Source organism: Melanotaenia boesemani, chromosome 21 (genome assembly GCF_017639745.1).
Source record: "Melanotaenia boesemani isolate fMelBoe1 chromosome 21, fMelBoe1.pri, whole genome shotgun sequence".
Taxonomy (NCBI): Eukaryota; Metazoa; Chordata; class Actinopteri; order Atheriniformes; family Melanotaeniidae; genus Melanotaenia; species Melanotaenia boesemani.
In genome coordinates this window covers 19500336-19522036 of record NC_055702.1, presented here as the reverse complement: position 1 = coordinate 19522036, position 21701 = coordinate 19500336, and the positions used below count along the sequence as shown (strand labels likewise).

The following is a 21701-nucleotide window of genomic DNA, read 5'->3' as shown; positions in this document are numbered from 1 at the left end:
GTCTTTAAGTCATAAGAACTCCAACAGAACAACATTAAAATATACATGACAAGAAAAAGCTTGAATTCTTAAAATCTTTATTTGGCCCAAAAGTTTCTGAACCCCATTACAATTTTCTGCATAAATACCATCCAAACCTTTGACAGATTTTATGATAAATCCAAAAAATAGTGCAATCAAAAAGTCTGATGGAAATTTTTTCACTGGGTTTAGCAGGGATGTGGTCATTTATTTACCTGTAATAATGAATTATTTCATACACAGATTAGTTCAAATAGGAGCCGTAATGGACCGATAAACAGTCCAGGATATAAACTTCCCCTGGTGGCAGCTAACTTATTGTTTAGTATTGTGATAGTGGAATCATGACTTGAATGTATATATATATATATATATATATATATATATATATATATATATATATATACACACCGTATTTACTTACTATATTTAGCATTTACTGTACAATAACTATTTAGATTTTTAGCAGGATAAAATTTTAATTTTGTGTTTTGGCTCCAAAGAAAATCCATATTTGTTTTATTTTAGTGCAACCAGCACCAATCATCCCTCCAACCACCTGTGCCAGGACATATGGCAGCAGCAGAAGTAGCTCCGTCCCTCTGGCACAGGAAGACGCTCAGAGACACAGCAGGGTTAAAGTTCCCCCCACTGCTATAAACATTATGGACTTTACTCTGTGTTTCATTAATGAAGTCATTAAGAGGTGATAACAGCTTTTACCCTCAGACATAGGATAAACAGTGCAATAAGGGAAAGAAAACATGAGAAAATGGTTGAAAATGTATTGATATGACCTCCTCTCCACCCTGTGCAATCTAAATTGCAGCAAACACAAACCTACTAATAAAAGCTGGCTTGAAATATAAGCCCATAAATCTGTCATGGTTTGCGCAATCAGGAGGTGTGGAAAAATTGAAGAGTAAGCAAAAGATTAAAACCAAAAGGTAAATGATTAAGATTGTAAAAACATCAATTAAATCAAAAAGCATTAATAAAATACAGATAAATGTCACCACTGTTTACCCAATTGGTCTGAACACAAGGATCAAGATTCCCAGCACCAGTCCGTGTGCTACCACAGGCTGGATGACCCCACCGGCTTCCACATTCCCAATAACAAGGGTGAACCCAACAAACAGGCTTGGCCCAAACAGCCGAGCCAGACGGTGCTGCACACAGCTCAAACTTGCATCCCTTCTCCTTCATCCTCCCACCTTCGTTCTCCTCAACAAGCTGTCCCATCGCAGACTGAGAACTTCTAAATTTCTGCCTCTGTCGTACTATCTCTGAATTCCTTTGTGTCAAAATGACTACTGTATTTAAGCTACTATTAGGATGGTGAATAAAAGATATATGCACATCCTTATTTTTCTGTTAGGAGTCCCCCCCTCCTTCCTGTAATTGTTTCTAGTCCAAAGACTATAAACAATCAGAAGCTCATACAACTATTAGTGAATGTCAGAAGAAAAAGATGAGTAACAGGTTGTCTTATTACAATTTTTTTATGAGGCTCGTGAAGGAAACTGCAACAAGGTCTTATAATAGAACATTTTTTATTTTATGAACCGCAGTGATCAGGATTTATCATTATAAACTAATCTGTCTATGCTGGGGTCAAAAATAGAAAACATTCGACAAGCAAATGTTTCCACATGTCATACGTTTCTAGTAGTCTGACCTTTGTTGTCACATGCATATGTATTTTATAAGATGCATGATCAATAAATTATTCAAAATGGCACATAGAAAAAAGTAAAGCACAAACACATGACATCAATAATCTTCAAACATGCTCCAATCTTTATTTGCCAACATTGATACAGATTTTTTTAGACGACAATTTTGAAGCACAAAGAATTTTCTTTTCATTTTACACTTGAAACGTTGGTGTTGTGACAAACCTCATCTTGTTTTATCTTTTTCACACCAGACTGGCTCCCTGATGAGAACTTGATGGAGAAACTTAGGGTTTCTTTCCCAGTGTCTCCTTTTCCCTCATCTTCTGTTGATTTTGGCAAACTCGTGTCGGACGATGAAGGGGTTTTATGCTCAAAAGGCCAACTGTGACAGCCCTGCGGAATCGGAACATAACCCATGGATATTAAAATATCGCAGATGGGTGGATATGTGAAAGATTTAAGATGAACGAGCAACACAAAGTAAATAAAGGGATGGGCGGCATGACGCCACCCACAGTGTCGTGTAATAGGCCGGTCACAGAAATGTTCTCATAAAGGTCAACTATGATTTCAGTATACATTGTTACCCAGATTGAGTTTATCCTTGGTGGCCCAGCAGATGCTGTAATGTTGAAGAAGTTGCTGGAGCAGCTCCCTTTCATCCAGGAACTCTAAACGCTCCATTCTGAAAGAAATAAAATACACATACTATTTAATCTTAGAATATGATCTAACAAACCATTGTAAAGATTAACGACCAGGAATTTCCATTTTCCAGGAATTTCCAGATATTTCCACTACATAGAAAAAAAATGAACACCCTTTCTGCTTCTCTGCTAGTTTTGCAGTGGTGATGCTGCTAATCTGGGGACAAGGCAAATCAGATTACACACAAAAGAATCACCAATATATTAATCAGAAAATACCAAAGGGCCTCTGAAAAAGAGGTAAGTTTTAAGGAGGGGTTTAAAGGTATCAAAAGATGTTGCATGTCTGAATGCAGTGGGCAAAGAGGTGGATGCTCGACTGGAAAAAATGTATCTCTCTTTGTCACAAAATGTGATCAGGGAATAGTTAAAGGGCATTATCTGTGGATCTCGGTGGTCAAGAGGACATATACTGGATCAGTAAATCTGAGATGCATGTCAGGTACATTTAAAGCTTTGAAAGTGAATAGTAAGATTTTAAAATCAATAGGAAATCTAACAGGAAGCCAGGAAGACTGGTAGTAAATCTTGCTGCAGCATTTTGAATCAACTAAATGTGATAGACATAGCCCGGGTTGATAACAAAGTACAATTAATTAGGTCCGAGCACCGATGACGGTGCGAAGGCCTTTTGAAATGCAAATGTTTCTTCTTCTTCTCCGAACTCAAACGCATTTTTGGGGGACTGGCCATGCTCGAAAACTCTCGAAAGGAATGTGTAAATTTACATATGGTGGGGTGCTCGGGACTGTTGGGGCAAAATTGAATGAGAGTGCCACCTATTTATGATGCCCCGCCACTGCATGTCATCAATCTTTAATAAAATCGGCACACATGTTCTCAATGGTCGGGCGAACAAAAAATCCTCTCTGTCTCACACACACACACACACACACACACGTAGGGAGTTGGGAGGCGTGCACGCCATGCGGGGTGGAGCGGAGGGGGCCATTCAGTGATCTCCTTGGATGCACCCTGTGGCGACTCGCCTCTCAGTTTTAATTTCACCTAGACACCAAAACACAAGAAGCACAACACACAAACAACACCTGGGGGGCGTGTCATGCGGTGCATGTCGGGCGGGGCTACTTAGGTGGCCCGGCTCATTGTGGTCACTGCCCCTCAGTTTTAATTGCAAACAACACACACTACATAAACAGTCAGGGGCGGGGAGGGAGAGGGTATTGGGGACCTCTCACACCCCTGTTCCCCCTGGGTGTGGCCGGGGGCGAGCGGGGGGAGGTGGTTGCCTCAGGGGCCGGGTCCCAGGGTGGCTGCGCTGCTGGCTCTGTGGGTGCTGGGTCATTGACATTGCTGGGTCATTGACATTGCTGGGAATTGTGGGTTTTATTAGGATGTCCAGCTGAGTGTCATCAGCATCAACATGATCATTTACAATGTGTCCTAAAAAAACAGCTAAGTTATCATGTAAACAGAGAACAGGAGGGGGCCAAAGACAGAGCCCCGTGGTACACCACAACTGAGTTGAGCCACTGAGAAGGTAAAATTATTTAGAGTTACAGAAAAAAGTTCTGTTTGAAAGATATGAGCATGATTAGAAAGGAGCCAAAAGAGACCCTTGTTGGAGCAGTAGTTCAACATGCTCATATACACACTGTAACTAGGATTTTAGCTTTAGTATCTTCTTAAAAAAAGCTGAATTTATATTTTTCAACAACTACTTTGTTGCATGCCACAAAATATCAGTCAGCACTTCTAGTGTATGCTTTTAAATCTGTTCAAGTTCAGTAAATATTATTTAATTTGTTACATTTATTAATACAGGTACTGAAATGGAGGATAACAACTGTTGTAATACATACAGATCAGGTTGGGCATTGTCTTGCTAAAATAAGGAATGCTTTGCCTGAAAAAGATGTCATCTGGATGTCAGCACATGTTGATCCAAAACTTGTATGTGCATTTTAAATGGTATCTTCACAAATGTGCAAGTTAACCATGCAGTGTGTACTAACGCACCCACATAGCATCGCAGATGCAGGCTTTTCAATTGTGCACTGATAACAAGCTGAGTGATCCCTGTTACGACCCTAACGTGCTGGGGGAAGAGGGACCGTAACAGCTGGTATAATGAATAGTGTTTTATTCACAATAAACAGAAAGCGCCTCAATTGTGTTCAATTAAAACAACAAAAGGTGTCCACAGTCAGTAATATACCAGGTCCGGCAACAAATAAAATAAAAGTAGTAACAAAAGGTGTTCTTATTCAGGTAATCATCTCTTCACCAAAAAGGGTGAAGCATTTCCAAAGATTTCAAAAACACATCTGAAATCTTTGTTTATTACACCACAAAACAGTTTTTCTACTTCACCTTATTCTAAATATGAAACGAGTTTGTTCCCAGCGAAAACAGTGGTCTTTCAGGATCTTATTTAGACATGTTATGTATATAGACAAATATGAACCATATTCACTTAAAATCAGGTATATTCATGAGCTTTTGCAGCAATTTCTGAAATCTGTTTTAAATGAAGCTCTACCCGAGGAGCCAAACAATGCTGTTATTTGAAGCTAGGCTTTAGTCTTGTCATTTGTCTAAAAAGTTAACTCCTAATTTAAAGAATATTTTACTGTTATTTACTGGTTCTCCATGCAATTATCATGAGATTACTTTTTTAATGGCTTCTTTTAAGACTGAAGAGATACTTCTCTTCATCTGCAATGCCTTCTAAAAATAGTAAAAAAAAAAAGAAAAAAAAAAAGAGTGGGATGATTACTAAACCAGTTAACCTAAAATTGATGCTGTCCATGTATTACCTTTCCACATCATCCTGAGGCAGCATACTGTAGACCGTCATCATATCTAGAGCATTTGAATGCTCCCAGCCAGTCCTCAGAAACCGCTCTTTCTGCACACATGACGCAATAAACAATATCATGTATACACACTAAAAAAAAATAAAAATTGAAAAAAAAAAAAAAAAGAAAAGGAAAATGGAAGACAAAACAAGTTTCAGGTTTTGGTGACCAGAGTACATTTTGAACCAGTCCCCTTCAAATCCTCCTTACATTTTAACTAAGTTATTCAAATAAATCTCACATTAGACCTAATGTAAGGAATTTTACTGCAAATATTGAATGAAAAGTTGAGGTTACCTGAGAGTCGAGTGATTGGCAGGTCTCTACTCCTGCCAGGGTGCACTGGCGACGCTGAAGGTTCTCAATCATCACCTGGCCAAAGCGATCACTCATGTTCACCTGGATGTAGAAACAATATTGACTGGGGGAGGTTTTCTGCTACTCTCTAATCTAATAGTTTTCATCCCTTCACTATGAACTTTGGTGAACCAACTTTTATCCACAAACACAATATGGAAGGCTTTGCAGCTATATGCAAAACATAGTTATGTAGTTAGCATCAGAAGTTGGTTGCTGTGTTTTCTGCTTCATCAGGATGAATCTTTTAGGTTTCTAATTGTTTTGTTTGTTTGTTTTTACCTGTTCGTAGTTTATACACATGGCAGTGTGAAAGGTTTCTGCTGCCCAGCGAACGACATTGGAGGACTGCGATGGTGTCATGTAGACCAGCACACACTCTGATAAAAGCAGTGTTGGTAATCTGGAGGCGAGAAGGGCACATGTAACAACGGTTGCAGAGAGCACTCAGTGAGAATTCTTTAAGGCGAAATAATACTCTAAATATGTCATTTTTATACAACAGGTAAAGTCATGCTTCACACTGCTCTTTATGGATCATAAGATTTTGTTGTTGGGCCAAATTCACACTTTAAATGTTATGCTACCACCTTCCTGAAAGTGCATATTTAGCAATAATTAATTAAAAGTATGACTGAGTTTCCAAGCCCAAACAGGGTTTGGTGTTTTGTACTCAAAACAGACAATATGGGTGCGGCAAGCTTTCAAATCAGGCTCCAGATGGCAGACTTTACAGCTGCACTGCAGTCACTCTGTTGCTCTGTACAGTGCATCTTATCTTAAGCTACTTACAGTGAAAAAACAGAGATAAGCGGCAATTCTTGGACTTTTAAAGATGTGCTAGGAAAACAATGGCACAACTAACAGACAGCGGCACAAGCTACTCTACTTATTTCTGATTTCAACTGAACTTGCTCGGCAACTTTGCACAGCTTAAATGGAATATGATTCAAAACTGAAATACAGCCATATATTTCACATACTCTGGGTTGAGCTGGAACTTCTTCAGTTTTTCGTCCAGGTTGGAGATGTCTCTGAGATCTGCTCCAATGATGCAGTACCGATCTGAGTCAAGACTGTGAGCATCTGAAGAAAAACAACCAATTACAACAAAAATGTTTCTGTTCAAACCCAATGAATAACAACAGGAATCATTTTTGCTGAGTACCTAGCACTAAGGAGTCTGTCGAGTGTGCCTCAATGATGGGTTTGGACAGGGGTGGTTTTGTCCTAGTGGAAGAACACAATGAAATTACTAGTCAACTACATATTAAAGCTATGCTAAAGTTTAACATTTTACTTGCAAACCACGTCTATATTTCAAATGTTCTCCTACAAAATGTCTAAACTATAAAAACGTACATGACCAATAAGAAAAATAGGAATTCAATTTTACGTATACATCCACTACCATGGCATTAACTATGATAAAATTTTACATATAAGATTAATTAAACATATTTGCTAGAAAATAGACATATATTTAGTAGACATCTTTACATACACTTTACCGTAAAAAATAAACCATCAATGTTGCTCCATTTATTCAGCACAACCCTGCAAACTGAGATATTTCACAAAGTTCTCTGGCTCCCCCTAGAGGTCTTTACCTCGTATTACTACCAAATTAAAAATGTAATATGATAATAAACAATAGAAAATAACAAAAATAAAATCAACAAATAAAAATAGGAATAGAAAAGAGAGAATAATGTAATGTATGTCTTACTTTATATAGTGTATTTTTCTGGCCACAATAGTGGGAAAGTCAACTTCAAAGAACTTCCGTGGCATAAGGTTTTCATCCTGTTACATACACACAAACATATACTTACAATCTGTAACGTATTATTAATTTATTTTTTGTCTTGTTGAGGATAGAATAAAATTATTTTGATGTAGACTGACCAAATTAAACATGATTAAAGTCACCAGATGGTTTTGTGAATGACAGCTATGCTTGCAAACCTTTAGTCTCCAAAATGTGGTGTCCAGTCCGGCACCCAGGTTGATTACTTGACAGTCACATTCTGTTTTCTTTATAAAGGCGTCTAGGAGGAGGTTCATCCCTTGAACCCGGGCATAGTACCCTGTTAAATTAGATAAGTTTGTTTAAGTTTAACTTATAAGTGTGTCTGAAAGCAACATGCATGACTTCTCCAACAGAAGTAAGGATTTAAATTGGTGAGGTGGTACATTTAAGCCGAATTATAGAAATTTAATGTTCAAGTATCTAACATAACTCACATAATGGTTTTATTTGCTTTACATAATGTCATAGATCTGTTTTATGCCCAACAAACACTCAGACTCAAAAGGATCATTTGTGCTGCTTGAGCAAGTGAGTAAAAATTGTTGCATAAATACAGTTTATTGTTGTAAAAGGCAGATGTTAACTCAAAAAACAGATCAAATTTCACTCAATTAAAGAACCACCAATTAGCAGGCAAGAGGTTTTATGATCTTTTCTTGTGGTAGTCATTTTCTGTCTTTGTGTGCACATGCATCAGATCATATCTTTTGTTTTACACATTTTCAGCTGGTTTTGTAGCACATTCTAATATTTACAGTGACACAGAAATAATCAATATTATAGCACCACTTACTGTACTAAAACAGCTCCAAACAGCAACATAACTGCATTACTTGCCTCTGTTGATTTCTGGAGCTTTTCGCTCTCCTACAGATCTCACAAAGTACTGGATATATGGGTCCTTCCAGTAGCCTTTACTGGTTGCAAACCTAAAAGACAGAGATGTATCAATTATACAAGGATATGTCTTATGTATATTACTCATTTATTACACAAGGTATAACTTCTATATCAACTCAAATTATTCCCTCAAACATAACATGGTTGCTATAATAACTGTTCTTATGGATAATAAGGCCAGGCTATAAAGATCTGTGCAGATTTCTGCTCCATTTTTGGTTTTGTATTATCTCACTAACAGCCTAATAATAAATTAAAGGCAGCTGACCAACCATGAATTTGTTGAGAGTTGTATTTCTAGAGGACGGAGTCAATTATTTAACACGTAAACAGTAATATTATGGCATGACTTAAAAATGTAGGTATTAAGATAGTAGTTGTGATGTTTTACATGTCAGCTGTCTGCAATTGTTTATTAAAACATTTACTACATTTACAAAACGAATTTGATGGGGTTTATAATGAAGTATATGCAATGAAGTCTTTTACTGATATATGGTCTATTTTAGCTAGTTAAAGTACCGGGCTAAAGATCCAAAGCATTACTATTACCTTTTGCAGGTGGTCGCATCATCACACGTCGCCCTGACTGCTTCATCCGCAGTATCCGTGTCTGTGAAATGTTGCCGAGTTGCCATTAATGATCCTAAAAACGAAAACAACACTTGCTTTCCTGTGGTAAACAACCGTACAAGCTAGCTAGTTTATTAAAATGACAGGTGGTTCTATTTAACGCAACAGAGAAATATGGACAGTAAAGGTGTCAGCATATTCGAGCTAATGAAGTCTTTGTTAAACGTTAAAAAACTATAACTGGGGAGAAAATAAAGCGTACATAACAACTGAATAATATTTCCAGGGCTAAAAACAAATTCTTCGGAACTCGAATATATGGTAGGCTGAACCCGGAAATGTAGCGCAATTACTTCCGGTTCGTGTTTTTAATATTAATGGTATTACAATTATTTTTGTTTGACGCGGAAATTATAAAAGTGGTAAATAAATATGACTGCGGAATCTCAGCAGAGTGAAAACCTTCCAGTCTAAATTTTAGGCATAATTTAAATTGGCTTCAGAAAAGGACGATTTGCCTTGTACTTGCTGACTTTTGAATAAATGATTTAACCTTTATTGACATGATGCAGTGTGCATTGAAAATATAACTCTCTAAAAGTGAATAAAACACGTTAATAAAACATTTAAGAGTATAGATAACAGAAAAAAATATTGCACAGATTGAGTGAGGAGGGGTCAGTGTATGTCAGTCAGTGCATATGTGAATTCATAAAATAATGGCTTTAGGGAAGAAACTATGTTTAAGTCTGTTTGATTGGGCTTTGATGAATCTGCCAGAGAACAAATTGAACATGTAATCTCTCAGGAAGTTTAGCTACTTTTTAGACTTATTGATAAAAACGTAAATGTTCTCTATCCAGGTGAGGTCTGCATAATCATAACACCACAAAATAACACCACAAAAGCTTTGATCCAGCTTTTGTAAAAACTACATCTTAAAGAAGCTGTGCTCCATTTGATTTATTTCAAGAAACAATCATAATGTGCATGACTGTCCACAATAAGATGCACAGTTACATGAACTAGGACATATCACAGCCCAAATCTGTGCATAATGCAGTGTTTTAAGTGATCAAAATAGCTGATTTCACAACCAGATGAGTACATTGTTATTCAGATCAATACTTTTAGTCTTACAAAAGCATTATCTTATTGCTTGCAGACAGAAGCTTTGCTGAACCACTTTACTGGTGTCTTTTTCTTGAGCTGATTGGCATCAAGGGTGAATGGATGGCCTAACAGTAAAAAGGATGTGGGCTCCATTCCCAGACTTGCTATGAAGCACTTCCAGTAAAACTAATGAATTCCTTTTACTGCATGAATCAGAATTCTGATATATACTGTTGTTTTGTGTAGGTCATTGAAGTCTGAACAAACTAGACATATTGGCAATTTACAAATTGATTAATATAATGAACCATGACATTTGTAGCATGTGGAAGAACAATACATAGCCACAACAGCCTGGCACCTCCTCCTAATGCTGGTCACCAACTTGGTCACACAATGCTGTTGGGATGGCATGCCTCTTTGCCATTCTTCAACCAGCATTGTTTGCAAGTCAGTCATTGTGGTTGTGTTGGTCACTCCAGCATGAACAGCACACCCAAGCTGATTCCACAGGTTTTTAGCTTGGTTGAGTTCAGGAGGCCATTCCACCTTCTCCACTCCCAAATTCTGGAGGTAGATATGGGATTGCCACTGGGTGCAAAATCTCATTTTGATATCGCTCTGCATTTACATTACAGTGATGGCAAGCTAAGTTTTACCAATGAGGGAGGTGCCACCACACACCCTCAAACTGCCTCCACCAAAAGCTGTTACTCTATCCTGTCAGTGTAGCAAACATCAAAGTGTTCTTTGCATCTTCTCCACATTTTGACCCTACAATCCCAACTGTACACTGTAGCAAGGGCCACGCTCAGGTGCATCTGGTAGCCAGCACCTGCCACCTGGGGTACCAGAAACTTAAAACAACAGCCAAGAGCAGAATGCTAGATTTGGCAAGTTTTTCATGGGCATAACCCACATAGTCAACTCTGCTGCTCATCCCACAAATCCATTTACCGTACAAATGTGGCGAAAGTCAAACAGGCCATTAATAAGGAAGACAAACAGGCTTTTAACAGTAAAAAAATGTATTTCCAAAAGTATTGTTCCAACAAAAACTAATGTCATTACTTTTTGTGCTTAGTTTATACATATTTAAATTTTCTTTTAATTGAAATCTTTACACTCACACACACACACACACACATATATATATATATATATATATATATATATACATACATATATCAAAGGGATATTCAACATTGTATGTAAAATACACTATAAACTTTACATGTGAACTTAATTTGACTTCCTTTAAAATTTTGAATGCACATGTACAACTTTTATTGTTTTATTATTTACTGCACAACCAGATGTACTTTAACAAGGTGAATAGCTACAAATGAAAAACAAAAGAAGTGTTTGAACCATGAATCAACCACTAAATGTTCTGGCTCAATAACAACTTGTGTCTAAACACCCCTTTTCATTATCCTGTTCACATTTTGACATCATAAGAATAAGACAGCACCTAACGCACGTTATTGACACAATGACATTTTATATTGTTAGCTTTTCTTTCAGTAAATAGTTTGAGATGAAGGCATTGCATGATTCTACTTGAATGCCCTACATCCATAAAAACAATATCAATGTAGCATTAACTTTTCACATTTTCTGTAAATGTCACATTTGAGTATAAATGTTGGACAATTGTCATCTTAAAATAAGTTGAATAAATTAAATATTTATACATTTGGGAGTCCACACAGTGCTAAAGCCAGCATCACAGGACTAAGCTCATTATTTGAAAGTTGGTCAAATAAGAGCATATGGTAGGGAGTGTCTTGGCCATCTAATCTGGCTAATACACTAATAAGTGATTCGGGCAGAACTTTCTTTGTACGATTACCAATGCAGTTAAATAATAATAATAATTATAATTAAAGCTTTTTTAATGGTTTATCTAATAGTTTTTCCTTAAGTAAGTGGGCTTCTACTTCTGGTAACCAGTGGGAGGTGTTGCTGCCTGCCTGGTTGGCAGCTGCTGGTAACGTTGCTTCCTGCGGCTCTCTGCGTGTGTGCTTTCAGAGGTGAGCTGCTGCTGCTGTTGCGGTGCACTCGGTTCCCTGCTCTGGGAAGAAGCGGCCGACGGATTATCCAGCTCGGCAACGTTAGCCCGTCGGCTAACGGTCAAGACAGCATCAGAGGAGAGCCATGAAAAGCCCCAGGAGACAGTGAAAGTTAGGCACGGCGTACCTCGGGTACTTTAATGTGCGTAAAGCTCCCAAAAAGGGGGTCCATTTATCATGCCGTCGTCCCAAGTGGAAACTTTTTGTAGAATTTCTACGTAGAGGGAGGTTAGCTCAGGAGCTAGCAAAAGCTACAAACTATATTTAATTGGCTTTCGCCTCAATGGCTCTCGCTTGTTTTCCCCTGTCATAGCGACGGCTTTGGGAAATTGGGAGAGGCCCTGTGAACTTCATGACAAACCAAAGTCTGGTGTTAAAGCGTAACTTCAGAAGACTTGACTGGCAAGGGAGCGAAAATGAAGAAGCAGTTCAATCGGATGAAGCAACTCGCCAATCAAACAGTTGGCAGGCAAGTACTGAAATCTGACTTGTTGAGAGCTTCTAACTTTACCAAATAGGCTTTATTGAGTTCATTTCTAGCATAGATAAATAAAAATTTAACCTTTTTTTCACTTAACTGAAATGAAATGTCTTTTCAATAGAAGACAGAGGAATGCAGGGGGGGAGAAAAAGGAAATCACATGAGTAAAAAAATCTAATCAGTGGTGGCTGTTTTGACAAGTAGGGCAGTCTTCCCTTCTCTTTTAATGACTTAAGGGTATCAGGCATATATATCTTTTAAAATAAGTATAGGGATTTCAGATGTGAACATCATGACTATTCATTGTCCAGTGTAAATATGCAGACTTGACACTGAGCTCTGACACGTAATGAGGAATATACTTGAGATTACTTGCTTGGTTCTGCTGAGTTCAGACATGTACAGTGTGAGACATGCCTACTGGGCTAAGACAGCAAAATTCTGTCCGCATACATTAGCAGAACATTTTAAAGCACAAGACATTGCCTCAGAGAGACTACTAACATAAATGAGCTTCTGTGATCTGCTGTCTCCACTTCAAGCATCATCCTCCTCTAATATATAATAATAATAATATGAAGCTTCCTTCAGTGTCCAACATACAATGAAGGTGCGTCAGAGCCAGCAGTGAGAACATACTTTGCTTCACATAGCACTATCAGCTTGTGATTTCATATCATGACAATGCACTCTTCTATAATTGGATATCTAAGTAATGGCTTCAGCCTGGCATTGTGAGAACATTAGGGAGAGACACGTCATAATCTTTTCATCATGTGTGGAGCTGTGACTGTGTATTTTGTAATTGTACAAATGTAGATTCCAACAGTGTTTGGACTTGCAAGCAGACATCAGGTGCACACAGCAGTCTTAGAAGTAGTTATGGGAAAAAGTTCTTACATTAAATCATTTGAATGTATTTTATAAATAATACAATAAACAGTCATAGCTTAGCAATTCTGCATAAAAATATAAAAAGAATTTGAAAAATGATCAAAAATTATCTGTGTAATTGACTGTTAATATAACTTTTTATGACTGAAAACTAAAGCAAGTTCATTTAACCACGCATATTCATATGATTAGAAATGGTCCCTCTTTAAATTATCCTGTAGCCTTAGTGGAGCACAGGTGGGGTATGATTTTTGTACAGCCTGTTTGTCCATCTATTGCAATAAGTTGAATTGATCTTGGTGGTAAAGTGGTGCATGGACAAAAGAAGAGCCCATTAAAATTGGGTGTGTTTCTGAATTACTGAAACTGTACAAACAGGAAGTCTTAATGAATTGTGTGTAGCATGCATTAGATGAAATACCACGTAGAAGTACAACAGCACTCTTCCCAATCCTCTAATAACAGCTCTTTTCATAGCAGATTACACCTCTCTCTTCTGTAGAGGTCGCCCTTTTTGACATCTCTCCTATAGCCTTGAGCTAAAGGAGACTTCACATCCTTGTTATGTTGTGACATGAGCGGAAACAGCATCAGTAGTGTGACCAGAGATTAATTTGATCTCTGTGAGTTAGTTGTGATGTTGGTCATATTACAGATTAAATGTTAAACTGATAAATCATTCAGCAATTTACACAAAGGCAGACAGAGCAATGATTACTGCTATATAGCTAACAGAAGAAGTGGTATGTGCTTCTAAGCATGATAATTGTCATGTTGCCTTTCCATTCAGAATTAATCTGATGATAACTATACTATCAGCAAAGTCCACATAAAGAAATGTTCCTTGAGCCAAACTAAAGACCATGAGAAGCAGGACAGCTGGAATACTCATAGTTTCCTCATTGCGCCATACCACACCAGCAGTAAATTAGAGCTTGAGCGGGTAATGCAAAAAGCAGACGTGTGTATGCAAGCAGTAGTTACTTTCTCTTTTTTTTATTTTATTATACATAAGTGGGGTTACGCTCTCTTGCCCATTTGAATGAGTGGTCTGTTAGTGGTTGTAAAGCGGGGTATGCAAATAACCATACCCTGCTTTGTCCGTTAAGTTCATGGTGGCTTTTGTAGCTGCGTCTGCAAAAAGTTCTGGAGTGCCAAAGGCCCTCTGCGCTGCCCCCTGGGTTCCTGTAATTGTGCAAAGGCAGAACACTGTGTCCAGCAAGCTGCGGCTCTGAGGAAATCTTTCCTTCTTCTACAAACAGGAAGCTGCCTCCCAGAGAAATGCTTTCTAGAGAAAAGGAGAGAGGGAGAGCTGGAAAACAAATTTGGTTTAGAGGACAAGTGAAATTGAGGTACTTGGAAAAAGGGCATGTGATTCGTATCGGAGAACATGGCGAGGGTTTTTATCTCTTTGTGGAAAGCTACTGCAGTTTGCTATCTCTGAACTCTGTGACCCTGAATTTATCTATGTCTGTGACAGGTTAACGTTGTCAGATAGTAACACCTTTACAGTGATTGTTTCGGTTGTAACCACTATCTGCATCAATCACTTCTAATTGTCAGGGAATCAACCAAGATAAATTTACAGTAGCTCAGGCAGAAATAAGATTATTGACTCATGGTAACTGTATTAATCCCAGCCCCCTCCCACCTGGTAATAAGTCAGCAGCATTGCAAATCGCAGTAGTTTATAATCCTTTTTGATGCCACCCTATTACAGACTGGAGTGTTATGCAATTTTGTACTGATCCATTGTATTTAAAATTGCTTGACAGACTTGAGAGGGCCTCAAGCTGAAAATATCCTTTCCTCACAGGGATCAACAAAATGTTGTGTGTTGAATTGACATGGTCAGGTAGCTCTGGGCGTTCCCCCTTATCTCACTTGGGCAGTGCTGCAAGAACAATAAGGTGTGTCTGTTAAGTTTGGGATGCCAGCTTTAATCCAAATTAGGATTTACAAAGACATAAAATAAAAGTTCCACGACAGAAGGAGGATTCTTGAATTACATCACCCATCTCATTTACAGGAAACCATTCACTGTTGGGTAACTGAACTTATCTGACATTGTTTGGTTGACTTATCTGACAGGGACAGTTCTTAGGAAAATAAACATAGAGCTTTTGATTGGACAAAACAGGGATTTTAACTATTTACTGTCATTCTAGAGAGAAACATAATCTTAAAAATAATCCAATCATTTCCACTCTTGTGAGGAAAGAAGCATCCTGCTTGATGGGGAACTTTATCTTGTTCTTTACAGTAGATAAAAATCCCTTAGTTTTCATCCCAGTGTTATTCTATTTCTCAGTCCTGTTTGCTTAGCAGCCTGAAAAGTCATCCACATTAAGTAGACTGTATGAGCTGAGTCACTTCATTATTCCTCCACCTCCTTTCATCTGGGTCCAGTATCCATTACATTATACCTTAAGCTGCCAACTGTTGCAGCAGTAAGAGGCATACCCTTCCTCCCCTTCAGGCTCATTGATTGTGTTGAGTAGCTGGTAACAGCCACCCTACTGTCCTCAAGGCTTCAGTATCAACTTACTCCATTTTCTACTTTCATAGTAGATCGCTATGGTTACCATTCTGAACCAGCTGAGCAGCAAAGATCTGTTGTTAAGAAGTCACATGCCATGCGCAGTGACACACTTTCTCCAAAGGCTGTTGCTTCGGTGATGCACGATGGGGTCAACTCCCTTGACTCTAGGTCAGCTGATGCTAGCAAAACAATTGTTGACTTGTTTGTTGTTTGTCTTCTGACAATTCGACGTGACACAGGGCTTTTGAAGGTTGGGTGCACAAGTGTTGCTTCATGTCTGAAGGTCTTATTGTGTGTTTGGATCAGCTAGGTTAGGATAATATTTGCACATGCCGTAAAAACACACCTCACCAGCTGTCCTTGTTCACGCTGACATCACCAAGAAGCACTCAATTGGACGCACCAGCAGTTAAGCTTTTGCTGATTCAGTCTGGTTTGAGTCAGTCATGGGCTACAGTGGACCAGATGCAAACATGTGTATTTAAACACAAGTGTAAATTCCCTCTTGATTGTTTTCTTCACACAGAAACAGGCTTGTCAAGTTGTTTGTATGCCTCTAAACACACTGCATGACCAAATTGCACAAATGTATGAAAGAGTGTGTTCATAAAAGAATAAGTTTACTTGATAATTGCACCGTTTTTTTATGATATGAACCACACCAAGAGCTCTTTAGCTTGTAGTCTACACCAGAAGATGGATTTCTTGTTGTGGCTTTACACACACACATGCATGCACATTCTTGTAAAGACTGTGTGTGGTAGATGTGGAAAACATATGAGCAATCTGGGTGTCTTGTCTGCAGGTTTGTGTGGGTTATAAGATGTGACATCATGAGCTTGGCTATAGCTCTTCCAGAGAAAACCTATCACATCATCTTAAGACACCAGCTTATTTATTCTGGCTTGAGTTTCTTTTTTTTTTCTTTCTTTTTTTTTTTTTTAAAGTACGATTTAAACCCCCCTCCCCCCAAAATCGAACTACTTGTCTTGCCCTCAGACTCCAAAACTACAAACCACTCTATCAGTCCTTCTCTTTTTCCTCCTGCCTGTGTGTTGTAATTGAAAGCAGCTGTGAGAGGTTACTACAGTTCATAGAGAGCAGTTTCTGGAGGAGGGCCCAGGCTTAGTTTTGGGCTCCAGTGCCCAAAAGCCAGGGAAGCGAGTGTTCAAGTCTGCTCTGCTTGCACTTGGAAAAGTTTGCACATTACTTAGGCACCACAATACCTGCACAGTCCTCAGTAATGAGACAGAAAGTTTGACTGTATTTACATAATAGTGGGGCTCTTTGTGCATAGGGGGAATAGAAACTCAGAAACCAGAGGCCGGTTTATTCACTCCATTTTCTAGGTAGTATTCTGGAGTTAACATACTTCTAAACCAGTTTTATATGAATTCTCTGAACTGGCTGGTAAAGCACATATGCATCGAAGTATTGATGCAATTTGCTGGTGTTTGTATCAGAAATGAACTATACAACAATTTGTTAATCATCCTTTTGCTAAAATGCTATAATTTAGGTCTAGATAGTTTGCTAAACTACAGCTCCTGGCAAAAATGGAATCACTGCACATGGAGGGTGATCATTCATGGTTTATTTTGTGAAATTGTAAACAATACAAAAATATGATAAGACTTTTACTTAATGAGTTTTAAAATGTAGCAAAAAATTTAATTTTGCTTTTATTTTGTCAAATGAAATGGGGAAGAAAAAACTGTTAAGTAACAGAAATAAATTATGAAACTGAGTTGATGGATCACCTTTGTAGGATTTGAGCTTCCAAATTTCACCTTAAATTTTCATTAACACTGAGATCTGAACTGTATTCTGGGAATGTCACGGAGTTAAAATGTTTTTTCTGAAGAAAAGTCCAAACACACGGTCATCTCAAAGCAACCGATCTTAAAACTTTGTGCTTCTTGACTCATTTAATGCTACACTTTGTACATACGGTATGTACATTCCTCGAGCCGTCATTGCCCTGCAGTGTCCTAAGCCTGAGAAACCAGCCTTAGGAAACCACTTATTTTTTCCAGCCTGGAACATCACGTGATGGTTGTTTTTTTTTTTTTTTACTTTACGGCACCATACCATGCACAAGAAATTAAATATCAACACACTGCCCGCTTTGGACGGGCACTGTGGCTGATTCAGGAAAGTAACACAAGCACAAACAACATTTACTGGCTGGAGAGAGCTCAGACAATACAGAAGATCTAAGATTGTTGCACTGAACCAAAGTTCCAGCATCATCTCTTGCATAAATCAGATCTCATTCCCATCAGCTGGGTCACAAACATTGAACCCTGTTTTAACCCAGTTTTTTATTTATTTAGTTATTTATTTTTTGTGTGTTCTTTAAGTTTTTTATCTTGACACTAGGACTGCATGATATCATGATAAATGCCATAACACTGTTGAAATTTGTGATGTGACTGGAGATAACAGCTTTTGCAAAAGTTCGATGCTATTTCTTTATCAACATTTGAAAATTATAAGGAGATTAGTGTTTTATATTTATTGCTGTTTAGGTAGTTGTTGCAATATGTATATCACGCAGGTTAATAAAGGTAAATTTGCGATATCATGTGCAGCCCTACCCAACACTTTTATGTCTTTCTTGGTCAACCTGTTTTCTTCTGCAGCCTTCCCACTTTCTTTGTTGTTGCTCCACAGCAGACTGGAAACAACCAACATCCTTTGCCACGCTCAAAGTTAGATTACCTTCTTAAAGGTGTTTAATAATTCCTTCTGTTGTTTCCACTGACAGCACACTTGTTGGGCCATGTTTCCTACCAATCAGCAAGGTGCAACAGCTCATTAAGCTCTGCAAGCTCTTGTTCTCTTAACTGCAGATCCATTAACTAAATTACACGTGTACAGGAATTTGTTTTAGACATGTAATTCTATATTTTGTCCTCACAAAAATTTTTTAAATGCTTTTCAGTCTATTTTCCCTCTTTATTTTGTATTTATTGTACAAACCTGAAAATAAAAAGCTAAGTAGAAATCCTCCATGTGTTGTGATTCCACGTTGTTTTTCCTCAGGGGTTGTATCTACAGGTAACTAGCGTGCGCTTCCACGTGCGTCTGGCTCGAGTCGGAAGCCCCCAACATGTGCGAAGGTGTTGATAAGTAGTCTGAGCTGAGCCCGTGGTTCCCAGCCTGCTCCTTTTAAGTGAATCTAATCTGTCTGACCTCTTCAAGTTCAGCTATTAGTTTACTATTAATAGGCTCAGATGTAGCAGGGCTGTTGGGCCTCTGTGCACGACACCACCTATGTTATTCTTTGCTCTTCAAGCTCAACTGAATATTGTCATTGGCTTCTAATGCTTATATTATTTTATATATTTTTTAAGAGATATATAAGGACTTGATTCAGATTCAGCTTTAAAGTATTGTTTGAGTATACCAGCCTTTTTTTTTGACTGTTTGAATCCTAGCAACAAACCTAGAGACCTATTCAGTCTTGAAATCTTCCCACAGATGCACAGTTTAAAGCTCGGCATGAAAACCAGTCTTTCAGGAATACTCTAGTTAAAAATGGCAATTATTTTTTATCAGCTGTCGTCATCTATCAGTGCTAATCTGTACTCTCTCTGTTTTTTCTTACCCACAGAGCGGAGAAAACGGAAGTCCTCAGTGATGACCTCCTACAGGTAAATCATTGATTAGGATCTGTGGGGCTTTGACCAGCTATAAATACTGTACAGTTCCCAGGTTTTCTTACTCCCCTCTGAATGGACATGTATGAAATGACTGGGAAAGGCTTACACACAGCTCGACTCCTGTCACTTCATCAGTGCAGTTGTTCACATTCACATCGCAGTTCATTAGGATCAAGAAAATTTCACACCTTCAGCAGCTGCTGGTGTGTTTAATGTGTGATGAGTTGACAATGTGGCTCCTAGGTTTGCTTTGCTTTCATAGCGTCATATATGAAGCGTCATATCAGAACTGGAAATCAATTCTTTATTAATGAAATGACAAAGAACAAGACTAAATACTTACTTTGGAAAAATAACAGCCTTGCCTTTTGCTTGGCTGTCTTTGACGCAAGTTTATTTTACCAACTGGTTCAGTTTATTGGTTGATAATTGAATTGAAGTTAGCTTGTGATAGATGGTTATAAACAGATGTTACATCTGCTGATGATTATTTTTTTAAAAGCTTTCCTTGGATAAACTTGCATATGACCGTAACAAACCTTCTGACTGGTTGGGTCCTTTGATTTTGCTAATTTTAAACAAAATAAACTCAATTACTATGATGTTTAAACAATAGTTTTTTTTAACATTACCAGAGTAACATGCTACACTAGAGGCTAATTAGCTTGTCATTTTCTATAAACCTTATCATGAACATGGGAAGGAGGAAAAAATAAGCTTCTGTCACAAAAATATTCTTTTATCTCACTAAGGTGAGACTAACGGGGTCTGTCCTTTTATAGTTCTTCTGAAGTTGTTGTCCTGAGCAGGTTCCCACTGCTCAGAGGTCAGTGTAACTGTGGATGTGTCTCACTGAGTGTGCGTGTGAAAGCTGCTGGTGGAGGGATTTCCTAGTGAAAACTCTCCTCAGGTCTCAGGCAGACAGCAGGTGGTGTCGGGACCAAAATGTTGGCTCCTCAGCAAAGACATTCCAGCGATGAAGATTGTCTTTGTGTGCGAACGGGACATGTCATAAATGTTCAAACAGACTCAGCTGCTTTTGCATGGGAACAGAAACGGTGTCCAACACACTCCATTCTTAATATTCCGTTCTCCACCTTCTATTGTCGCTGATGTTTAAACAAACAGCTCTAAAAAACTTGAATACATTCCTTTCTCAGAAGAAGGGCGTGAAAACGAAACGGACCTCATATGAGCAAACACACACTTGAGTGACAGCTAAAATGTCATTCTTAGATTTAACTTGATTTGCTGTGAGACATGTGGACAAGGGAACGCTGGTAACTAATTGCTTGGGGTGCTTCTCCTTCACAAGAGGATGTTTTCTTTTTTGTCTCACAATTGAACTTGGCGGTTCCTCAAAGACCCAATTGTTTTGCCTCTGTCTGGAGATCAGCTGTCGTCTCTTTGGGCTGTTCTCACTTCATAGTAACATTGTCTGATAAAGAACAAGGGTGCCGGTCGTAACAAGCCAAGTCTCTTAACCCCTAAATTCTCAGACAACTCTAATGCTTCTCATCTCCTCGTGCACATTCTCATCTTCCTACTTTGGTTGGTGTTACTATAAGAGCTATTTTTACTGAAGAAATCTAACTTAATTTGGGTTGTGCATGTTTTAACTGTGCCTCTCACTACTTTATATAGCTTCCCACTTTACTATAGAGAGAAATTTCCTGTTGCTTCAATGTCACTTATATCAACAACAGATTTTTTGTTTTCGGAAGAGCTACGCAGTATTTCTCTGGGATTCTTTCTTTAAATATGAACAGCAATAATGCTTTATTTGAACTTATAATTTATTCATTTATAAATAACCACTTATTGCTGTTAACCCTTTGTTTCTGTCAACTAAAAAGTTCAAGGTGACACCTTGAGAGCAGCCATCACCCTTAATGGAAATTTGTTTGAATTGACTGCAGCTCATAACCAGATGATTAATGAAATAAAGCACAATCTCAATTTGTCAGCTTGTTCAACTAAACTCTTGACTTTTTTTTTTTTTCTTTTTTGTTTCAAAATTACCATAATAAATTTAGATGCGTTTGTTTGCCAT

At 38.2% G+C, this 21701-nt stretch overlaps 2 protein-coding genes and 1 pseudogene across 6 annotated transcripts in view; 1 reads left to right on the top strand and 2 right to left on the bottom strand.

The window, feature by feature from the left end:
• Positions 1-436: 436 nt before the first annotated feature.
• LOC121633020 lies at positions 437-1930 on the bottom strand (annotated as a pseudogene).
• On the bottom strand, positions 1805-9208 carry lcmt1 (leucine carboxyl methyltransferase 1). Its single transcript, XM_041974715.1, has 11 exons — positions 8855-9208; positions 8240-8331; positions 7558-7679; positions 7319-7395; positions 6758-6819; positions 6573-6675; positions 5872-5992; positions 5530-5631; positions 5191-5282; positions 2291-2388; positions 1805-2096 (listed from the first exon to the last, which is right to left on the bottom strand). Exons 1-11 carry the CDS (start codon positions 8938-8940, stop codon positions 2074-2076), a joined length of 978 nt encoding a protein of 325 aa, XP_041830649.1. The 5' UTR covers positions 8941-9208; the 3' UTR covers positions 1805-2073.
• A 2739-nt stretch (positions 9209-11947) lies between these two features.
• arhgap17a (Rho GTPase activating protein 17a) overlaps positions 11948-21701 on the top strand; it is a 32245-nt gene continuing 22491 nt past the window's right edge. For 2 of the 5 annotated variants that reach the window (XM_041973578.1, XM_041973576.1), the window contains exons 1-2: positions 11949-12532; positions 19600-19639. In XM_041973578.1, coding sequence (XP_041829512.1) covers positions 12480-12532; positions 19600-19639 — 93 coding nt within the window. In that variant the 5' untranslated portion in view covers positions 11949-12479. Of the gene's footprint in view, positions 12533-19599; positions 19640-21701 lie in introns of all 5 variants that reach the window. The other 3 variants (XM_041973577.1, XM_041973579.1, XM_041973580.1) reach the window with 3 other exon arrangements.

Bases quoted from the DNA above. Each gene is read 5' to 3' on its own strand.
- lcmt1 (XM_041974715.1), bottom strand. From the start codon at position 8,940: ATGGCAACTCGGCAACATTTCACAGACACGGATACTGCGGATGAAGCA. The intron at 7,680-8,239 runs GCAAGTAATGCA...CTAATTTAACAG, and splicing joins AGCTCCAGAAATCAACAGAG to GGTACTATGCCCGGGTTCAA. The intron at 6,676-6,757 runs GTACTCAGCAAA...GTTTTTCTTCAG, and splicing joins GACAGACTCCTTAGTGCTAG to ATGCTCACAGTCTTGACTCA.